We start from the raw sequence: 21965 nt of genomic DNA on the forward strand, positions 1-21965 counted from the left end.
TTTTCTTACCTTGTAAAAAGCTGAAAGTCTATCAAAAGAGGATTTATAGACGATGTTTTTGAGAAGAGTATTTCTTTGTTGCTATGTTCTGTTTATATGAAAAAATTTACTTTAAAAAAGCTGTTCAGAACACAGTAAAGTAATGAATCAATGATGATTTATTTTACTTTTTTGAGCACTCGTAGAATTTCTTAATTTTTTGAAGATCTAAGTCGGTAAAAAACGCCTTGCTTTTGTCCGTAGCCCAGCTTGTTCAAAGGTACTCTGTGGTTGACCGGTTCTATAGTTGGCTTTGACCGATCTTTGGCAAACATATGTGCGCTGTAATGCATTATAGATTTGTAATCGTAATCCAAACTCAAATCATCCAATTGCCACGGAGGAAGCTTTTCAAAATTTTGTTCCATACCTGCAAAAGGACAACTTTGAGTTGGTTCACTTTGAGATTACTAGAAAAAAAATTTGAAAACTTTCAAGATTTTAAAAAAGATTTTGATAGTCTACATACTTTTAATAAAAACACACACATAGTCGGTACTATATAGAATGAACTTCTCTATTTAGATTTTCTTTCAGTGTACTGATTTGTGATCCTGATTGGAACAATTTTTTTGGTTCTAATGATATTGTTTTTTGGAGCTTCACTGTTTCTGGCATTTTATCGCTATTCTTAGATTATTTAATTTGAACGGCTTTCATTCCGAAGAAGAGGAAACTAGGGAGGTTAGATCTATGGGGTTTTTTTACCGATGAAAAGAATATTTAGGGAAAATTGTAGTCATATTATTGGTTGATCAATCAGACAACAGTATTTTTTGCAGGGCAAAGTTGTTTTTATTTGACAAATAACTGAAATACTAATAATCTTTGAATCCAATGATTTGTTACTTAATAAAATAACTGAAATATTGTTTAGGTCTGAACTGATCAAGTTTTGAATTCGGCTTCTGCTTTTCAGATGATATGGAATAAGATTTACTTAAAAAAAGACCACTTCACTAAAAGAGTGAATATTTTATACACTCACTTCAAGTATCACTTATCCAAAGAAAAATCCCCGTTAAATCCACGTTTTTGATTTCAATATCTATGAGTCTTCTTGCATTCATGACCGGGGTCATGTCCCCCTAAGTGTTGGGCCAAGTCTCGCTAGATCTAGGGACATTTGATCCACATGCAGATTCATTCGTTCTAACTACTATATTTCATTTCGTTCTAACTATTATACAAAAAAAAAAAAAAAGGAAAATAAAAAACCAAATATTGGCTTGAGTCTCCCTAGTTTCCTCTAGATAGTTTTTATGCTTTGATATAGAGGATCTTTGTAACCTCAAAATGTAATATCAATGCCTGCAAATAGCTAAATACGTGCAGTATTACAGTTATTAAGAGCTTTAATAACGTTACTTTTAATAAGTACACAGAGATTTAACGCATGTGCAAGACTATATCACGCATTGAAAATCGAAAAAGCCCCTCAAACTTGAGCCAAACGTATTTTCAAGCTCAATATTTTAAATAAAGTTTATCATTTTCAAAAAGGGGCAAAATTCAAACAGAATTTTAAAAATATTACAATTGAATTTTTTATGATTCTTTTGAACACAAAATGTCAAGTATTCCAAATGTAAAAAGTTGAAATAGTATCCATGTCGTCTTTTCCTATTATCTTCCATTTCATCATTAGAAATCTGAAAATGATAACTAGTGTGATCTTCAGTTTTCGTTTATTTCACAGTTGCAAAACGAATTTCACTAGTTCAAAACAATATCAAGGGATGTTTTGGCACCTTCTAAACAATCCTATCAATATCATTGATGATATATCATCGACCAAAAGCGCTCATATGGGTAGGAAAGTGGGAGCTCAAGCACCCCCCCCCCCCTTAGAATTTACTTGCTTTTAGTACTTTTTCTTTGCAAAAATGTAAAAACATTTCTTCTTCAGCCGTTAATGAATAAGTTGTTAACAATGTCAAATTTTAACTCTAATTTGCACTGAAATCAGTTTCCATGGAGAAAATATCCTGCTTAACCATGGGGAAAATATCTGAGCTCCCCCCCCTTACAACTTTGCATATGGGCGGCCTTGTCATCTAACACAGTCAAACCTATATTTGTGCGATCTTTTTTTGTGCGAGCTTTTTTTTTTTTTTTTGTGTGTGTGTGTGTGTGTGTGTGCAGTATATGAGAATTTCAATCAGATTGGGACTCAATTGACGAAATCCATCCACTATAATATTAAAATCTGTTCGCGTCCGTCTGTCTGTCTTTCTGAAGTTCGATCTTCTCGAGAACTACTGCGAATCGAGAGTCAAACGAGATAACGATCAATTCAAAATTTTCCAAAGAAAACAATAGGACCAATCTCATAATTGTACGACTTTAATTAGCGGAGATATTAATTAAAACGTTAATTAACATGACATTATTCAGGAATTTTTATTTCTTTCCTGTTGCAATTTTGCATATGGGTGAGCAAGTAAAATTCTAATAATTCATTTAAAGGAGATTTTCTTGGCTGCTGTCCAAATCTTAAAACAACGTTTCCATCTAGAATTTCATTTTAAATTAATTTAAAATTGGTTGCTCTATTCGGACATAGCCTTTATTTTATCGTCTGTCCTTTTTTTATTTTTTACATTCAACGTTCTTAATTCTTTTCAGCGTATGAAAGTTGTTTCTTAAGCTATGTTTATTGATTGTAGCGTAAGTTTATCATTCACCGGCCTCATATTTTGGTACATTTAGGATGTGTGACTAATTATGTTTATTTTGTTAGACTTTTTCCCGTCACATGGGTAAGTTTTCGAATTGTAATAACTCTCTGTTTCCTTCCTGTTTCTATTTTTGAAATACATTTTGTATCGTTAAAAGAACATGTTAAATTAAGATAGTTTTCATTTCTTTAAGTGAAACAGAGTTGAACAAAAAAAGATCGTTTTTAAGTATTTTAACTAAAGCTAATTTGGAATCTGATGACTTGGTATTAAATTAATGCTGATAGGTATTTATTTAGTCTTGGTGCTTTAGTTTCACATTATCAACCAAAAAGTGTGTGTCATTTTATGTAAAAAGCTGATTGTAATTGTACATAAATATTTCAGATATAGTCTATCAGATGTGATTCATTTTAACGTGAGCACAGATTATAGTTGATAATGCATATATTTTCATCTTTTGTGCTAATTGAAAATACTCATTACTTGTATCATTGATTACTATGATTAACGTTAAAGAGATTTTTGCCAAAAATATGCTCTACTGGTGTATTGCAAACCGTGCATTACGCGTATTTATTTACTCTTTAGCGCTTTAGAAACTGATGTCAGAGTAATACAAAAACATCAGTTGGACATTTCTTTCATTTTTTAAGTAGTCCGTGCAACGCCGGGCACGCAGCTAGTTATTTATAAAACGAGTACGAGGTAGTATCTTCAAGTGACAACAGGGGTATCCCGATGGAAATCAGTGTGACCTCCGACAAATTTCCTTTTTCGGGAAATTTTGTCTAACGATGCGGCAAAATTATCATCACTTGGTTTACTTTGATTATGTTTAAAGAAACAACTCCTATTTATTTCATAAGTTTTTATGTTATTTTCTACGTGAGATTTTTTTTCATGCGGTCCCAATCCACCACATAAAAACACGTTTAAGTGTAGTTAACAATTGAAAGAATCGTTTAAAATTTTCAAATCTTTCATGGATAGAACTGATTACGTTTGAAAAATTTACCTTCTACGATATTCTCCCAAATCAAGTTTATATAGTCGTCTCTATCATGTCTTGATTGCTCGTGCAAGAAACCTAGTGTATGCATCATTTCGTGCATCACAACTCCTTTTTTCATGCACAAGGGTGCTTCTAAAGACAAAGATTGCACTCCACCTACTCTTCCTAACTCAGACCAGCATCTAAAACGAAATAAACGATGATTAAGTTTTAATGCATGCGAAGAAATGTCTGAAAGTATACATAACTTTCTAAATTCCCTTTGGAAAACTTAATACATTTTTTGCGTTTAGTAAGCAAATTCATTTTTAATTATTTAAGAAACTAGATCAACTGTATTCAAAATGTTTATCTGCGACTACATTTTTCTAACTCTTTAACTGTAATCAGGGCTTTTCTCACAAGGCGTAACCAAATACAAGACTCGTTAAAAGTTAAACGAAGCAATGAAAACGGAAAACAGCCAATAATGCAAAAAAAAAAAAAAAAAAAAAAAAAAATGAAAATTATTTTTTTTGACATCTTGAAATCAAAAAATTTTTTTTCCAATGACGTATGTGTCTGTGTGAAGTCACGTATATGTGTAGTTGCGTATGTGTGTAGTCGTGTGTGTGCGTGTAGGGCATAGACGCCACCGACCAGGAGTGGTCCCGCATACGTAAATCCGTGGACAGTGGAGTTCGAAGAGTTAATTTTTTTTGCTTAAGTTAATCCTTAAATGAAAGCAAACGATACGTAACCATGGCCACTGAAATTTACAACGATCTAAACTTATTTTAGTTGTGGTAATAATCTGAATAATAAAAGCAATATCAACTTTGGTCAAGTGAGGATAATAATCACTTCATGATTTCTCAAAAAAAAAAAAAAAAAAAGCTACTTTGGTTGAAAATATTAACATAGAAGTAAAGCGCGGCGTGAGGGGAGGAAGATAATCTGTTTTGTAAAATAAATAAATAAATAAATAAAAAATAAATTAAAAAAAAAAACGCTCGGCAGGTGAGCTTTTGTTTTTAAACTACTCTGAAATACAAAATTAAATTGGAAAATAAATCCAAAAATAGATGTTCATTATCTTGATCTTTACTCCTTTTATCCACTATAATATTAAAATCTGTTCGCGTCTGTCTGTCTGTCTGTCTGAAGATCTATCTTCTCGAGAACCGCTGCGAATCAAGAGTCAAATGAGATACCGATCAATTCGAAATTTTCCAAAGAAAACAATAGGACCAATCTCGTAATTGTGCGACTTTAATTAGCGGAGATATTAATTAAAACGTTAATTAACATAACGTTATTCAGGAATTTTTATTTCTTTCCTGTTGCCATTTTGACTATGGCTGAGCAAGTAAAATTCTAATAATTCTTTTAAAAGAGATTTTTTGGCTGCTGTCCAAATCTTAAAACAACGTTTCCATCTAGAATTTTTATTTTAAATTAGTTTAAAATTGGTTGCACTATTCGGACATAGCCTTTATTTTATCGTCTGTCTTTTTTTTAATTTTTACATTCAACGTTCTTAACTTTTTTCAGCATAGGAAAGTTGTTTCTTTAGCTATCTTTATTGATTGTAGTGTAAGTTTATCATTCGCCGGCTTCATATTTTGGTACATTTAGGAGATGTGACTAATTATGTTTATTTTGTTGGACCTTTTCCCGTCACATGGGTGAGTTTTCGACTTGTAATAACTCTCTTTTTCCTTCCTGTTTCTATTTTTGAAATACAGTTTGTATCGTTAAAAGAACATGTTAAATTAAGATTGGATTTCTTTAAGTGAAACAGAGTTGAACAAAAATATTGTTTTTAAGGATTTTAACTAAAGCTTAATTCGAATCTGATGACTTGGTATTAAATTAATGCTCATTGGTATTTATAAAGTCTTGGTGCTTTAGTTTCACGTAAGCAACCAAAAAGTATGTGTCATTTTATGTAAAAAGCTGATCTTAATTGTACATACAAATGTTTCAGGTATAGTCTATCAGATTGCATTCAGTTTAAAGTGAGCACAGATTATAATTGATAATGCATATATTTTCATCTTTTGTGCTAATTGAAAATACTCATAACTTGCATTATTGATAACTATGATTAACTTTAAAGAGATTTTTGCCAAAAATATGCTCTACTGGTGTTTTGCAAACCTTGCATTACGCGTATTTATTTACTCCTTAGCGCTTTAAAAACTGATGTCAGAGTAATACAAAAACATCAATTGGACATCTCTTTCATTTTTTAAGGAGCCCGTGCAACGCCGGGCACGCAGCTAGTACTAATAATAAAGCTGAATGTCCTCTGTCCTGATCTCTGTCTGTCAGGATCTCTGTGACGCGAATAGCGCCTAGACCGTTCGGCCGATGTTCATGAAATTTGGCACAAAGTTAGTTTGTACCATGAGGGTGTGCACCTCGAAGCGATTTTTCGAAAATTCGATGTGGTTCTTTTTCTATTCCAATTTTAAGGACAAAATTGTCATAAGATGGACGAGTAAATTACCAAATTATCATAACGTGAACCGTAACATGGGCACAAGCCAATTGGCGGGAAAATTCACCATACATTATTTGTAAATATACAGGCGAACCAAAACACCTTTTAATTTTCTATTACGGGCAAAGCCGTGCGGGTACCACTAGTTCTAGAATAAGACTGGCTAATGCATCATTAATCATGTCAAAAAATTAAATTTAGGCTTTTGTGCTTCATTTAATCACGCGTAATCAATAGGTATATCAATCAATTAACAGTATATGTTGATAGAATAAGGTTAAATAGGTGTTTATTGTTGATTTTATTTCTTACTCCCTGATCTTACTATTCCAAGTATAATAAGCGACATGAAACCACTTGCAATAAATCAAAATATTATTTCGAAAACAATCAGATGTACGACATACAGTAATCAATTTCATTTTCAAGCGTATAGTCTCTTAACGGTCATAGATTTCTCAGCAGAAGTCTGATAAACTTAAACTCTCAAAAACTGAACAATCTCCAGAAGTTAAAGTAAAATAAAGCTCTTTCAAAACTAAGCAAACTTAATTGCTCATACACAGCACAATTTTTCAGAGATGCTCTTTCTAGTGTATTTCTTCTCTTTTAATTAGCAGAGTCATGTTTGTCGTGAGCTGTTAGTTGTAATAAATATAAAAAGACAATACTTACTGTTCAAAAGTAAACAAAAATATTTTTTTGACTGATTCTTAAGTATATCAATAAGAGATACCGCAACATACTAGGATTAGCTTAAAAATTTTATCTGAAACTTACCCCATATCATTTTCTATTTCAACATAAATGTCTTCGTCCGTTCTTTCAACCCATGATACACAAGTCTGTGCTTCAAATTCTGATATTGCAGATCGAATCATATTTATATCTTCGTCAGCTAATGAATGGAAAGTTATGTTTTGAGATAATAGCATTTAAATGCTTACCACCTCAATGGTAAACATTTTTGAAGACAATAATTCAGTTAACTTTTTTCCTTATCCAATTGAACAAATATGTACACGAAAGGACATTTTTCAAAACCCCAGAGTGCCTGATGAGACTCTATAGGTCATGAAGGTTCTATTGGTTCTGAGTGAACTCTATAGGTCAGTGGTGTGAAACCTTTTTTGCCCGAAAACCGCGTCTCATATTCAAATGATTCTCGCGGGCCTGAGCACATAAAAACATTCGAAATAAAATTGATATTTTCAAAATAACCTTCAAAAGAAAAGAACATTACAAACGAGGAGTTTTTTCTGCAGTGTACCGAAAGCCTGATCATGCCATCCAAAGACTGCTGTTTCTGCCTTCTGATGGACTCATTAGTCTGTAATGGACTATAACCTAGCAGGAGACAAGTAACATCTCATTGAAGCTGAGAGTGACAACAAAATGGTAGTTAAAACAAATTTGGCATACCAGCGAGAGACCGCAGCAATGATGCGGTTCAACTAGTCAACCGGACTGCCGGTAACAATTTACTGCTTTGTACCCAAGAACTGTTGTTATCATTACTTGATGCTTATTTTATTAATTGCGTCTGTTTTCCAGAAACCTATTTCTGAAGATTTGTCTCCAAAACTCTTCCAAAGTGGCTGATAGTGGTTTTCGATTTGTAACAGTAAACAAATCAACGAGTCACACGGACCAGTTTCGCAGACCACATGTGACTCACGGGTTGTAGGTTGGGCTATTGCTATAGGTTATCAATTTTTTTTATTGATCAATAAATTTTCAAATATATTTTCATGGCACTGTTTTTTCCGCATCTGTTCTTTGTGACAAAATTCATTTATTATGTATTTTGTTTTTTCCATCCAATAAGTTTTCACTACTTCCCATATCGGCATTTGGAAAATAGATTTGCCCACAGTGTGTGTGGGGGGGGGGGGGTTAGTTTTGTTAAACTGCGTCATTGAACGTTTTATGATGCATTATTTTTAGAGACATTTTTCTCTGCTCATGAGGTTCTTGGTTTGCCTTTTGAGGGGTGAGGGGATTCGAGGGTCGGATTTGCCTTTTCTTTTAGGAAGATTTGCACCACTGCTTAAAACAACAGCAGTTAAGGAAAATCTGTAGTATTCTCCGTTGCAGAGTACCTCAAAAGTTGAACAGAAAGAGGCGTTTTACTCTTAACCATGCTTGTTTACAAGGGAGGCGTAAAAGGGGGGGGGGGGGGCTTCCAAGAGAATGTTTGGGCATCTTGATTTGGATTATTTACTTTGTATTTAAAAAATGGAATGAATGAGAAAACCTACATTATTACTGCTCAAATTAATAATTAAAATAAAAAGAAAGATAAAAATGTTTCGGGAACCTTTTGTTCCAAGCGAAAAAACTTAGAGCCTATGTACAACGCCAAACAAAAAGGGAAAATGAAGCAAAGTTTTGAGCTTTTGTGCACTCCGCAGCACGAACAATGAATTTGCTTTTGCAATAGAAAAGAAATTACTTGTAAACATGTGTAAGCAATTTTTTTTTTTTTTTTTTTTTTTTTGAAATTTGGGATGTAACAACATTGGTTTACTCATTTACCGTTTCTATACACAAAAGTAAAAGTTTTATTTCCTAAAGTGAAATGTGCAAGAAATACTCACTATATGTTTCATCCAGTTGATAGATCACAACTCCGTTTGGCCATCGTCCTTCCCTATTAGGCATCGCATTTCTGTCCTAAAACAGGAATTGTTTCGATCAAATTTTGCTCTTTTCATGCATTCTAAATTATTATGATGAAGATTCTAAGTTAAATATCTGCCCTCCTTCTAAAAATCTGTCTTAATATGAAGGAATACCCGATATGATGGTTAGACAACCAGTTAACTTGACATAAACATTATGGTGTGAAGAATTAATTGAAGGCAAATATTTGTCATATATATGTTTTTTTTTTTTTTTTCTCGCCCAGACTGTTTGTGCTATTATTTGAAGAAAATTTTTCGAGGATGCAGCTATTTGAGGCCGGCATAAAAGGCAATGTGTAAAACTAGTTCAAATCGTGTGTAGCTTAATTTTGTTTAGAAATTAAGATATAAATCTTGCATTCAGCACCAGGACATAAATTGTATTTGACAAGACCGTTCCAAAAATAATATAATTAAGATGTACAATGCTATTATTTTCTCATATTTCCTTTTGCTGGATCAAAACTTTTTGATATAAGCACAGTTTAGATTTGTGGGAAAAAATGAGTGACTATTTCACTGTAATGTTAAATTCCATGAAAACTACAGTACAAAGGAAATAGATCAATTCTTCTCGTTTGATTAACTTTTGGTAATTTTTCTTTCAAACATAATAATTTACAAATCTCACAAAAACTAAAATATGCACACAGTTTTATGTATTTTATTAATAGCTTTATCTGATAGTTACTTACAAGTTGTATGGAGCCATTCCTAAGAAATATATCACCTTCAAAAAGATCCAAATACTCTGCAGAAGAAAAAAACACAGCATTCATTTACCATCTGTTCGGCTTTCCCTATTTGATTTTTTTCTGGCAAGTATTTTCAAATTATTCAAGTATACTGAAATACAACAGTCATATTTTAATTTTTTGGCGAAAAGTTCATGCTAAAAAGAGTCCCACCTGCAGTCAGTAGAACTCAAAGCGCATGCGTAGTAAAGATCAGCATCGTCGCAGAGCTGATAAACTCTTATTAGCGAAACGAAAACCGGCCTTTGTGGCCGAGCAGTAAAAACTCTTGCTTTGCGACCTCTCTGAGACTCGCGTTGTGGGTTTAGATACCTCTCAGGTGTTCTTAATGTTATTTTCTCTCTCAGGGCAACAAAACTGCCTTGTTTGTATATTAAAATAAATAAATAATTGTTGCATCTTGATGATTGAAAGCAAAAGCTGTAAAGAAGACCAAAAACAAGGGGTTTCTAGCAAGATTTTTTTTTTTTTTTTTTTTGGAAATAATGTTATAACAAAAAAAAGTACTGTAATCTACCAATTAATTTTTGAACTTTCAACTTAAAACGTCTAGAAAAGAATTATTACTTGATCATTTAATACTTCTGGATAGTTTAAACTCTCGAATAGTTACCTTGAAGTATAAGTCTAGTTACAATTAAAAATCAGTACCCGTTCAAGAAAGTCAGATGAATACTTAATTGTTTCTTATATGTAACTTTTCAAGCAATTTTTCTGTAAGCATACAGAAAATTCTGATGTTACCTTGCGCAGAAATTAGTGAGACGTTGGACTATAGTTACATTACCATAGTGTAACCTTCCACAAAACGATGTATAAAGTTTATAGCAAGACGTATTTAAAATTCCAGTCCTAAGTATGCTTTCATTGAAAGGTTTCTCAAAATCATGCTATATAGCAACACCTACCAGAGCTACTACTACTACTATTGCCTCAAAATAGAGGAGAGATTCTCTTACTACTTACAATGGGACTGGATATCTACAAATTTTTAATTTTTGCATTTAAATCACTTTGCTTCTCAATGCCTCGATTGGTCTCTTATTTTTCTAGAAATCCGTAAGAATGTAAATTTTTTAAAGTGTCCTAATACTTTTGGTGATATAGTGTAAATATATTTAAAATAAAGACGCACGATTCAGGTATTAGTTACCTACTAAACTTCTTCCCTATGCAGAGTTTCCTTCATATCCTTTCAAAATGGCATACGGCAACAGAATTGCCTCTCGCATATGTCTTCATTTTTTCTATGTCAATCATCGTACGTAATTACGACTATCATGAATGCCACAATCAGCAGTAACGGGTAATAAAGGTTAAATGCAAGAAGGAATTGTGACGTAAAGAAGTAGTAATTATGTCGTCAACAATCTGGGTATCTGGATTCAGGCATTGTACCTGTAACAAAACGTGGTTTCAATGTGTCAAAATCAAATAAAACTGATATTCGTAATGACTAAGCGACTGTTTGTCTGCTTCGAATTTGAAGATCCTTTCAACCTAGTTGTTTAGTTAGTTCTAATGAAGTAGGCGGAAATTCTGGGTGACGTTTCCTGTATATGCTTCCTATTTACGGTTAAGAGATCCAAATTTTCGTATTAAAAATTTTGAAAACAAAGTAATTAATGGAAAAGTCCTAAAACAGTGCCGTGTCCAACCCTTTTATGTTAATTAAGAATAAAACATTAAAATAAATCAGTTCGTGAAGCAACAATTCACGTATATTGCTTAAAGAGAAGCACTGTTATTGAGCCAAATTGAACCAAATAATTGAAAAAAATGCACTGAGGACTCATGTGTTATCTTAGATAATTCAAACCTTTGCAGTGTCGTGTTGGTACCCCCACCCCTCCGTGAGGGTGGGGGCACCAACTGCCGAATAGGCCGTGGCCTAAGGCCACGGCCTATTCAGTATTCGGCCTGCAAGAGGAAAAAAAGGGGGGCCCACGGTCCACCTTCCATGTGCGAAAACCAAACCTTGGCACGGCATGGAGCGCGAAGGGAAAAATCTCTGAAAAAGAAAGGAAAACGTCCTGACCATAAGGGATCCTGAAAAAGACAGTCAAGAGAAGTTTTTGTGTAGGATCTGGATTTGAGGGGGGGGGGGAGTCAGAAGGGGCCTAAAAATTTATAAGCTTTCTTTTTATTCAATTTTATTAATTTTTTCCACAATTAAACTTGTTTTGAAAAGCTTATATTGGTTTTGGGGCCCCCTGGGTCTATAATATCATTCAAGATCGTCTAAAATTGAGTTTTTGGAGCAAAAGTAAACAAATTAAAGGGGGAGAGTCCTGAAATCTTCTCTTCTTATCAGTATTAAATATGGTCCACGTTTGCTTTTCTAAGACTTTTATTTAGAAAAATTTGCGGGGGAGTGACTGGAACCCTCCGTCGTCCCAATATCATCGAAAATCGCATGAAATTTGGGGCTTTAAAATTTTGATTTAAAAAAATCCCGGGAGAGTCCTGATGGAACCTTATCTTTCTTGTCAGGTCATCAAAGGCAGTTCAATTTTGAAAAATTTCTGGGGGAGAGCCTCCGAATCGCCCGTTTCTTTAAAATTATCGACGATCATCTAAAATTGCGTTTTGAGAGCTTCAATATCAAAAAAAATCCTGAAGTCTTATCTTTCACCCCCTTCCCTTTAAATAACATCCTAAAAACGCATTTGTGCACCGCTTTCGATGCTGTTAGGGCAAGAAAGGAGTGGGTTTGGAACTTTCCCCGAAATTTTTCGAAATCGAAGATCCAAAAAGGTAATTTAAATGGCGAATAATCGCATTTTAAATACTTCAATTTCAAAAAGTTACAAAGAAGGTCCCCAAAACTTTCATTTTTTTTAATATTGCTTTTTTGGAACTTCAATTTCGAAAACTCTGGGGCAGAGTCCCCAAAATATAATATCTTCTTCTAACGTCGTCAAAAGTGGTCTACAACAGCATTCTTAGAAGTTCCATAAATAAAAATTCCTTAAGCAGTGCTCCCGACACCGTTTCATTAAATTGACAAAGATTTGTCCGAACTTGCGTTTTTATAACTTTAATGTGATGACATTTTAGAAGAGTCCCTAACTCCTTCCCCAAAAGTGGCACACAATCACGTGTGTAAAAACTTTCGTAAAATTTACAGGTGAGACCCCCAAACCTTTTCCATCCTCCTAACATCACTGAAGAACGTTTAAAATTGCTTTTCTTTTCTTTTCTTTTTTTTTTTGGAAATTGAAAAACTCCTATAGGTAGACTTCCGAATTTTATCCTTTCAACTAATGTAGTCAAAAGGAGGCTTATTAAATTTTTAGAAGTTGAATTTTGAAAAATTTGAGGGAATAACACCCGAGCGCTGTCGTTTTAACATCATCGAAGATCTTCTAAAGTTGCGTTTTTCAACTTCAATAATAATTGCAGGAAGAGAGTCACTGACGCCTTTCCATTATATTACAAAAAAAAAAAGACTTACAACGCTCTTAAAACTTCAAATTCGAAAAAAGTAAGGCGAAGAGCCCTGAATCTTCATTATTCCAAATATATTCTATAATTCCGTTTGCTAAACTAAAATTTTAGAACCCCCCCCCCCCCCGCCCCGATCCCATATTTTTGTACAAGTATCATATTTACAATTCAATTCATATTCTCTTACAGTCGAGTCCCGACTTACGCGAGGATGCGTTCCAAGACTCCTCGCGTAAGTCGAAATTTCACATTCTGGAAAAATTCAGGTATATATTTTTTTAGAAGCATACCAAATTCTTTTAAACACTTATAAATACCCCTCAAACTGCTTTAAAGCATTCCTCAACTGTAAATTACAGTTTCTTACTTAAAGAATCATATTTTTACTGTATTTGAAAAATGAAAAAAAGTGTTTTTTTCAACATGAATTACTTTAAGGTGCACAAAATTAATGATCAAGGACTAAAATAAAACAACACGGTTCGCACAGTGTGTAGTAATAATAAAATGCTGCACTACAACAGCACTGTACAGTGGATTAGTAATAATATTTATGAGTAAAAAATGAAGATGATGATTTTTGCTCCATGATCAGATTACTATCTAATACATTTTTAAATACGGTTGCTTTGCCTTTTCTTTAAAACGTTTCCATATATGACAACAGTCAATCTTCTTATTACCTTTAAACCACAATAGAAGAGTAATTTCCATTTTCATAATATTTACTTTACTTACTTAAACATTATTCTGCAGTCTTCAATACAGAAACTAAGTTCAGAACTTTTGCGGATATCTTTTTGTTTCGACTTTTTAATTGTATGTATGGTAGATTCACTCATATTTGTGTCGTGCTATCGTTGACGTTGTGTAGTTGTTCAAACATATCGATAATCTTAACCCTTTTTTTGTCAAAAAAACTTCGTTTTTCCTCCCATCTTCCCAAACTTTAGATGAAACAGCGCATTATGATGCCATTAAATTTCATCAACTTTAAAATTTAGAACGAAAAAAAGATGAATGAAAGATACTGAGTAGTTACTTGATGCACTAACAGCGCGATGTGTAAACTAGTTTGGTGTAAGAATTTTTGCTGTCAGTGATGCTAAACGTACGTAATAATATTCATGAAGTCAATATTTAGTAGCAATAACGAAGCCGGTACTTAATTCAAAATTAATTCATGTTGTGGACGAGGAATTCGCGTTAGCTATAAATTCGAAAAATTCGCGTTATAGCTATTTCGCGTAAGTCGAATCGCGTTGTAGCGGGAGTCGACTGTATTTAGTTTCAATGAAACCCATTCTAATGCTCCGCGACTCCTTCCCCAAAAAAAGTCATATTACAGGCGAGCAATTTACGTCATCAAAAAAATAAATAAATATATTATTCATGAAAAACTCGTGTTGTAGCCGTTTCGCGTAAGTCGATCGCGTTGTAGCGGGATCCGACTGTATTCCTTTTCTCCTCATAGTGGCGAACTCTCCAGATTTCTACCTCTAATGATCCCTTTGTAAACTAAAACTCAATATTCCCCCATCCTTCTCTCTCTATATATATATATGTATATGTGTGTGTGTGTTTATGTGTTTGAAAATAATTTGCGGGGCCGACAAACTTGAAAAATTGTACTACAAATATAGATCAATACGATTTTTAGTAGGGGGCCCAAAGCCAGATTTTGCGGGTGGGTCGAAAATTTGAAGTTACGTTACTGTTTAGTATAGACCAAAAGTGGATTATTTAGAAAATATATCTCTATAGAAAGGTAAGAATTTGAAGATCCTATTTATTATGAGGCGTTATCTGAGGCGAGATAATTTGGAGCTACGATTAGGCTTAACTAAGTGTTGCATTAAGATGATTCTTTTTTTTTTTAAATCTGAAATGGCGTTTGTCAAAGATTTGTGCCCTATATTTCGTAACAAATTAACTACGTATGTAAACTCTTAAACGTATGTATGTTCTCACTCTTTAAACCTTCGTACATAGTTTTAAATCTAAAAAACCGATTTCTTTTACAATTTCTCTCCCTAAATGTAGTTTAAAATGGAAAGAACGCCAAAAATGGTTGGTTATTGGCGTTGACATTATTTGTTTAATTAAATGATCGGCAAAACAAATATTTTTTTGTGCATTTGTACCAACATCGTGTTTAAAAAAATAGTTGATAACTGTTAACATTATTTATTTAATTAAATGAAAGGTGAATAATTCTATTTTTGTGCAATTGTACCTTTAAATATAACCAAGGTACACGTATTTCACTGTATCCCTATTTAAAAACAGTATTTATACTCATCGTTGTTTGAATGTACTTTAATTTCTGAACTAGCTCCACTTTAGTTCACCATGGAAGAAAGTGGGACAATCAAAGCATTATCTTTTAAATTTGTCACTGAGAGAAAACAATCAAACAAAGTTAAATGGCTCTGCTTCATGCCTTATCTATTTACACACAATCCATATAAAGTGCATCAAAAGTTTCATTACAACCACTTTCTTCCACCTAACCGTACTTAATTTTTTTTGTAAATTCCTTTAAAAAAAAAAAGGTTGAGGAACTTCTGATTTCTGACACGGTTAACTGAAAGTATTTTTAAAATTTAAGATGCTATTATGACAAGTATATTAAAGTAAAAATGAACTTGCATTTCAAATAGATTCAAATAAATTTCTTTTGTAAAGGAATAACTACTATCATAATTAACTGTGATAATATTTTTATCATTCAAAATATTTTAACAAAATAAAACGAGCTGATGTGTGCCTCACATGACTTCCTTTTACTCCAATTTAATGTCATTTTCCCATTATTGGTAATTTTAATGTGATTCAATAGTTTACTCTCTAAATATCACCAACAGTGGCCAAATTGAAACCAGATTTTTAAAAAAATCGCCAAATTTGTCACCAAGTTGGCAACAAAACTTGGCGACCAAAAGACTGGGGATATATCGCCAAGTGTCCGCCAAATTGTACCACTTGAGTTTACATCGAAATTAACAGTGATTTCCACTCAAAAAAGGGCAAAAGACCCCCTCAGAAACACCCGAATGCAACCAATAGTGCACAACTAGACCCCACTAGGAGTCTACGTACCAAATTTCAACTTTTTAGGACATACCGTTCTTGAGTTATGCGACATACGTACGCACATCCGCACATACATACGTACATACAGACATCATGAGAAAACTCGTTGTAACTAACTCGGGAATCGCCAAAATGGAAATTTCTCGTGTCTATACATTCATTCGGAGGTGAGCAAAATGGAAATTAAGGTCGATTTTTGAGTGAAATTTTTTTGCGAATACAATACTACTTCCTTTTTTGTAAAAGGAAGTAAAAAAACAACACTTCACTTAGATTCATATACATTGCTTTTATCAAACATTATGCGATCAACTGAATAATTAGTTTTGATAACATATTAAGTATATTTAAAAATACTATTGTATCAAATATATCAGAATATTGTTACTTACACTTCACGTTGAATCAAGTTAACTCCTAGTAACAGTACTTATGTTATCATTACTATACTTTGTTATAGTATTTTTATAATTAAGTGTTTTTTGCAACTTATATAAGAGGCACATTGAATATTTCAATATCCATTCAATTCGTAGATCCAAGTAGATACATTTGTTTAGCTGCTGTTGTTATTTTTCTTCCGAAATTGAGGCAGTGAGAAGCAAAGGGATGTAAGTGGCAAAATTAAAAGTTTGGAGATAACCAGTACAAATGATAGATTGACCTCTCTCCACTGTCTTTGGGTAAGAGTTAGTACTAGTAGTCCTGATAGGTTCTGTTATACAGCATGATTAAGAAAAACATTTCAATGAAAACCTACCTAGGACCTTGTCTTTAAACATGTTTCACTCAAAAATTGAAAATGTCCACTTACATCCCTTTGCTTCTCACTTCCTCAACTGATTTTAATTTTGCATGAAAATTAAAAGTTTTATCACCCATTTCCTACTTTACATGAATATTTCTAAAACAAATCTTAATTTACATGACAAAAGCTAACCATCACAGTGTATACTTCTTTCCGTTTCTTTCGTCAAATGTTAAAGACTTGCTTTTGGTAAACGTATTTAAAAACAGGTTGTATTTGTGTTTTAAGTGTAAATTCCATCAATCATGTTTACGTCAGTTCTCATTTTAACAGCATCCCTATTTCGCATCCACACTAAAAGATGGCCCTTTTGACAAGAGAGCCTTTGATGGCTTTGATTGTTTAGATTTAAATCTAAAAATAAAACTACTTACTATTTTCAATGGGATTGAAATCACTATGCAAATGGGCTTGTCTTAAAAAACAAAGCAGGAAAATGAAACTTGTGCCAAGCAGATGACGAATCATTCTGAACCGTGCCCGGACTGAGTGCTTCTTAACCCGTTAAATGTAAGAAAATTCTCTTTATCTGGGGAAGCCAGATAATTACTTAGATGGGAAAGGACATGTGTGTATTTGTGTATGAATGTGTAAGTGTGTGCATTTATCTTTCGTCAGTGAGACCTGCTGGTGTTATAGGACACTTCTCTAATCATATACGTTAACTGAGAAGTAACTTTTTTTTTTCTTTTTCCTGAAGTGAAACTTTTTATGCGACGGTTTTGAAATTCTTTTTGTGTGACTGAAACGACAAAGTTGTGTCTTAGTTGTTGCCAAAAAAAAAAAAAAAGAAAAAAAGAAAAGAAAAGAAAAGAGAAGAAATATTACAGTAATTATAAAGTTAAAATATTTCTGCTTTTTATTTGCTGCCGAAAACAATGAAAAATAATTGTAATAATAAAGTTAGTTTCGTTAATGAGTTAGACAAATTAATTTCAAGGCTTAACAAGCGAGCAGATATTTGTAAATTTTGGGCATTTTAATCTTTTCAAATAATTCAGGTTTTCAAAGATTTTTTTCTGTAATTCAAGTCAAGTCATCAGTTTGAAAGTGTGTTCATTTATGTTCAGGATTGAAATTAGTTTATTAAATTTTATTAACAAAGCTAATTCTATAATGACTAGTATTTTTGGCAACAATTAAAGTGCGGATTTCAAGTTTTGTTTAGTTATCTCGTTGTTGAGCAATCACGGTTGCTTATTGCTTTCATTTGACTGTTTTTGGCGTGCTATCATTTTATTTTTTCACCGCACCCTCCACACCATCACCGTCGACCGGCTCCTCAGGATGCTGCTCCTATAGCGAAAACCGTCTCCAGGTTGCGCCCATATCCTACACACACGCGCATACATACATAACTACACACACGCATACACACACACATAAACACATACACACATACACACACCAACTCACACGCATACGTACAGACACATACACATACACACACACACACATACACACAACTACCCACACATTCATGCCTGCACACAGACATAAACACATATGCCTACACACACATACACATACCCCATACACACAAACACACAGTTTACACACACACACACACACTCGTGATTGCGAAAAACATAATTTGAATTCAAGATGACAAAATTCAAATAAATTTTTTTTAATCTATTTTCTTCATTAAAATATACAGTTTTGTTGTGAATATGTCGAAGTCAGACCAGTGGCGGATCCAGAGGCCTGTTTTGGGGGGGGGGCGATTTTATCCATGGGCTATTGGTCTATAAAAAATTGGGGGGGGGGGGGGGTCAGAGACGTCACGGGAGGGGGGATGTGGGCAGCGCCCTTATTTATTTATTTATTATTTTATTTTAAATTTTATAAAATTGGGCTATGGTATTTTTGTTGTTGGTTAAATGATCGTCTCAAAAAAAAAAAAAAACCTAGGGACACGACCTGAAATCTCGAGACAAATATCAACAGTAGACTTCCTTCTTTCGATTCAAAGCTCCAATTTAATCTTCATCAAAAAACGTGACAAACATTTAAAGTATCCTTATTAAGTCAATTCTTCTTTCTTTAAACACGTGAATCGATCAGCACCAGCATTTTCCAGTCGATCTATAACTTTGAAGATAGAAAAACGGAGGGGCAGTGCCCCTTTGTTTTTGAAAAGGAGGGGCAGTTGCCCCCACGAGCCGCCTATGATTCCATCCCATCCGTTCTCACATGCGCTCAAAAGTATCGGACGCACAAAAGCTATTTCGTTGCGAAGATCATTCATGAGCTTTTAAATTGAGTCTTACAAGTAAAGGAAATACATTCCCTTATATCGCCATTTTTTATATATTTTCTCTCATCCTATTATGGAATGAAAAAAAATACCATTCTAATGTAACGTGGGATTTTCATCAGAGATCGATATGACATGGATTTATGAGGCATTTCTATGAATCTCCTCGGTAATACATTTTTGAATGAAAATAATGTCTAATGATTGCAGAAAAAATGAAAACAAGCAACTACCAAAGTTCACTATAACTACTAATAGCGGCAGTAAAAAACGCGAAACAAAAGTTTAAATAAAGATATATCGAAATAAATCTTGTAACAAAAATTGCTTTTATGATAGAACCAGAAGCATATAAAGCGGTTAATTTTCGTTATACAAAACATAATTTTCCACTATTTAACCAGTATTAAAATAAATTTAGGATCAAAATAAAACGCTTTAAGTGTAGTTTACTTTTGCTTGAATAAGATTTTACTAGGAAATGCGAAATACAAGAGACAGAAAAGATCTTTTAACAATTAAAAAAAAATTGATCTATTAAAAAACCATATTCTGTTACAGCATTGTTAAATTACACTTAATCAGTGGCGTAGCAAACTTGGATGTCAACCAGAGTGGTAATCTGGGCTATCACCCCTCACCCCTCCCCATCAACCGAAGGCGAAAAAAAACCTTATTCAATGTTCGATGAAAGAAACGAAGTTCATACAATATTCATAAACAAAACGAAATTGTGTCCCCCACCCCCCGAGAGGGATATCATCCGAAATAAACGCTTCCCTCGTATTGATACCAATGCATTTGAGAGATTATAAAACATATGCGAATTTCTGTTGGTATTTACATTTTTCCGGAACTCTTACATGCGTTTTGGGTGTCTCCGACCCCCCCCCCCCCCGCCCCACTCCATATGAGTACCAGCCGCCTCAAATGCCCTTCTAGTGAGACCAATATGTTTGATAGAAAAAAAAAATTTTTTTTTCATGTTGGAAATAAAATTCAGAATTGAAACATCGAAATTTCTCATATTCATTTTAGTGTCACACTCTAGGGGGTGTCACCCGGCTTAGCCCCACCCTGCAAAATAATTTTTAATATAAATTGAAATGTTGGGGAATTTTTTTTAGGATTGAAGCATTTAAATTTTTCAAAAAAAGTTGAAGATCAATATCAGGTGCCACCTGGGGCAAACCCATCCGCGCCACCGTAGCAATGCTACTGACTTCATCAACTCACATTTATGTATAAAATAATTAAATTTATCAAATAGATAAAGGAGAAAAAAAACCCGTATTTTCATATCAATCAACTAAAAAACCGCAAATTAAGGGAATATGTAATACCCCCCCCCCTGGAGCAAAAATAAAACGTATGTATGGCACCAGTTATAAATATGCAGGAATGATTACACCTTCGAACGATATAAAACAAACGCTGAGAAGGAAATACGCTTTCAATTTTTAACATTTATCATTTAAATTTTGAGCATAAATGAAAAATATTTAATGTATAAATTTTGAATTTGAAAAAAATTAGATTATTCTTCAGAAAGTGTTCAAACAAAAACGATTTATTTTGGTATGCAACCTAATAGTAAAAAAAAAGAAAAAAACCCCACGAAGTCTGTTGGGGGGGGGGGGGGGGGGGGGGCGATCGCCCCAATCGCCCCAATCCCCTGTGGATCCGCCACTGAGTCAGACGCAGAAAGAACAAGAGCGTGGCTTGAGAGAAAACGTAAGGATGAAGTGACAGTTCAAAGTGTAAAAAAAAAGAAAGATTCACTTCTCTCGTATGTCTTTGAAACTTTTTTTTTTTTAAATTTATTTATTTTCACTATAATGGCGTGATTTAATTTTTTCCTATAATTCGTGAAACAGTTAAAATCTATCCACAAATTATCTAAAAATATTGCATGTTATACAGCAGCTTTAAACAATTAAAAGTTCAAGGCATCAAGCAGTACAATGTTGAAATTCGAAAGCTTTTTTGTTTCGCAAATTTGTCTGAAAATTGGACGAGAATTCAAGGAAGCGTGTTGTTGTTACGAAATTAATAATTTTCCCTTCTCCATGCCCTGTCGATACTAAAGGAGTCAACTCACTCATGATGTTAGACAATTTAGGACATGAGAACTATAATATACATATAATCAGTAGCTGATTTTAGGGGGGGGGGCAGGAGACCCGCGCCCTCCCAAAAGAATGAATTTAACTATTTTATTCATTATTTTTTAATTGACTTCCTTATAGCATTTTTTATATTGGTAATTAAAAAGAACACAAAACACACATTCTTCAAAAAATGTGCAGGCGTGCCTGAAAGAGTTAATTTGATGCAGGAAGCTATTTACTAAATAATAGATTTAATTTTCAACTTATGAATAGTGCAAAATGAGAGAAATCATATCGTAGTTTTTTGGAAAAACTATGATCTTAATGGAAACGGCATGTGATATCACTATGTTATCTCAACTGTGTCGTGGCTTCAAGAACAAATCAGCAACTGCTTTGAAATTCACAGAAATAGTCCTGAATTCTTCAATAAAACTAATACGTTTAATAGCTATGATTTTCTTCATTAAATAATATTTTATAGTCAAAGTATAAAATAATTTATAAAAAAACTCAAATGAGATGTGGGTATATTGGTTTATTGAATAGCCTTGCTTTCGTGTTGTAATTATTAT

At 33.4% G+C, this 21965-nt stretch overlaps 1 protein-coding gene across 1 annotated transcript; it reads right to left on the reverse strand.

The window, feature by feature from the left end:
• Positions 1-157: 157 nt before the first annotated feature.
• On the reverse strand, positions 158-17516 carry LOC129222821 (zinc metalloproteinase nas-14-like). The gene is made up of 6 exons (XM_054857372.1): positions 17394-17516; positions 9606-9661; positions 8824-8899; positions 7004-7121; positions 3739-3917; positions 158-409 (listed from the first exon to the last, which is right to left on the reverse strand). Exons 1-6 carry the CDS (start codon positions 17485-17487, stop codon positions 192-194), a joined length of 741 nt encoding a protein of 246 aa, XP_054713347.1. The 5' UTR covers positions 17488-17516; the 3' UTR covers positions 158-191.
• Between the last annotated feature and the right edge of the window lie 4449 nt (positions 17517-21965).

This window comes from Uloborus diversus, chromosome 5 (genome assembly GCF_026930045.1).
Source record: "Uloborus diversus isolate 005 chromosome 5, Udiv.v.3.1, whole genome shotgun sequence".
In the NCBI taxonomy this organism is placed as follows: domain Eukaryota; kingdom Metazoa; phylum Arthropoda; class Arachnida; order Araneae; family Uloboridae; genus Uloborus; species Uloborus diversus.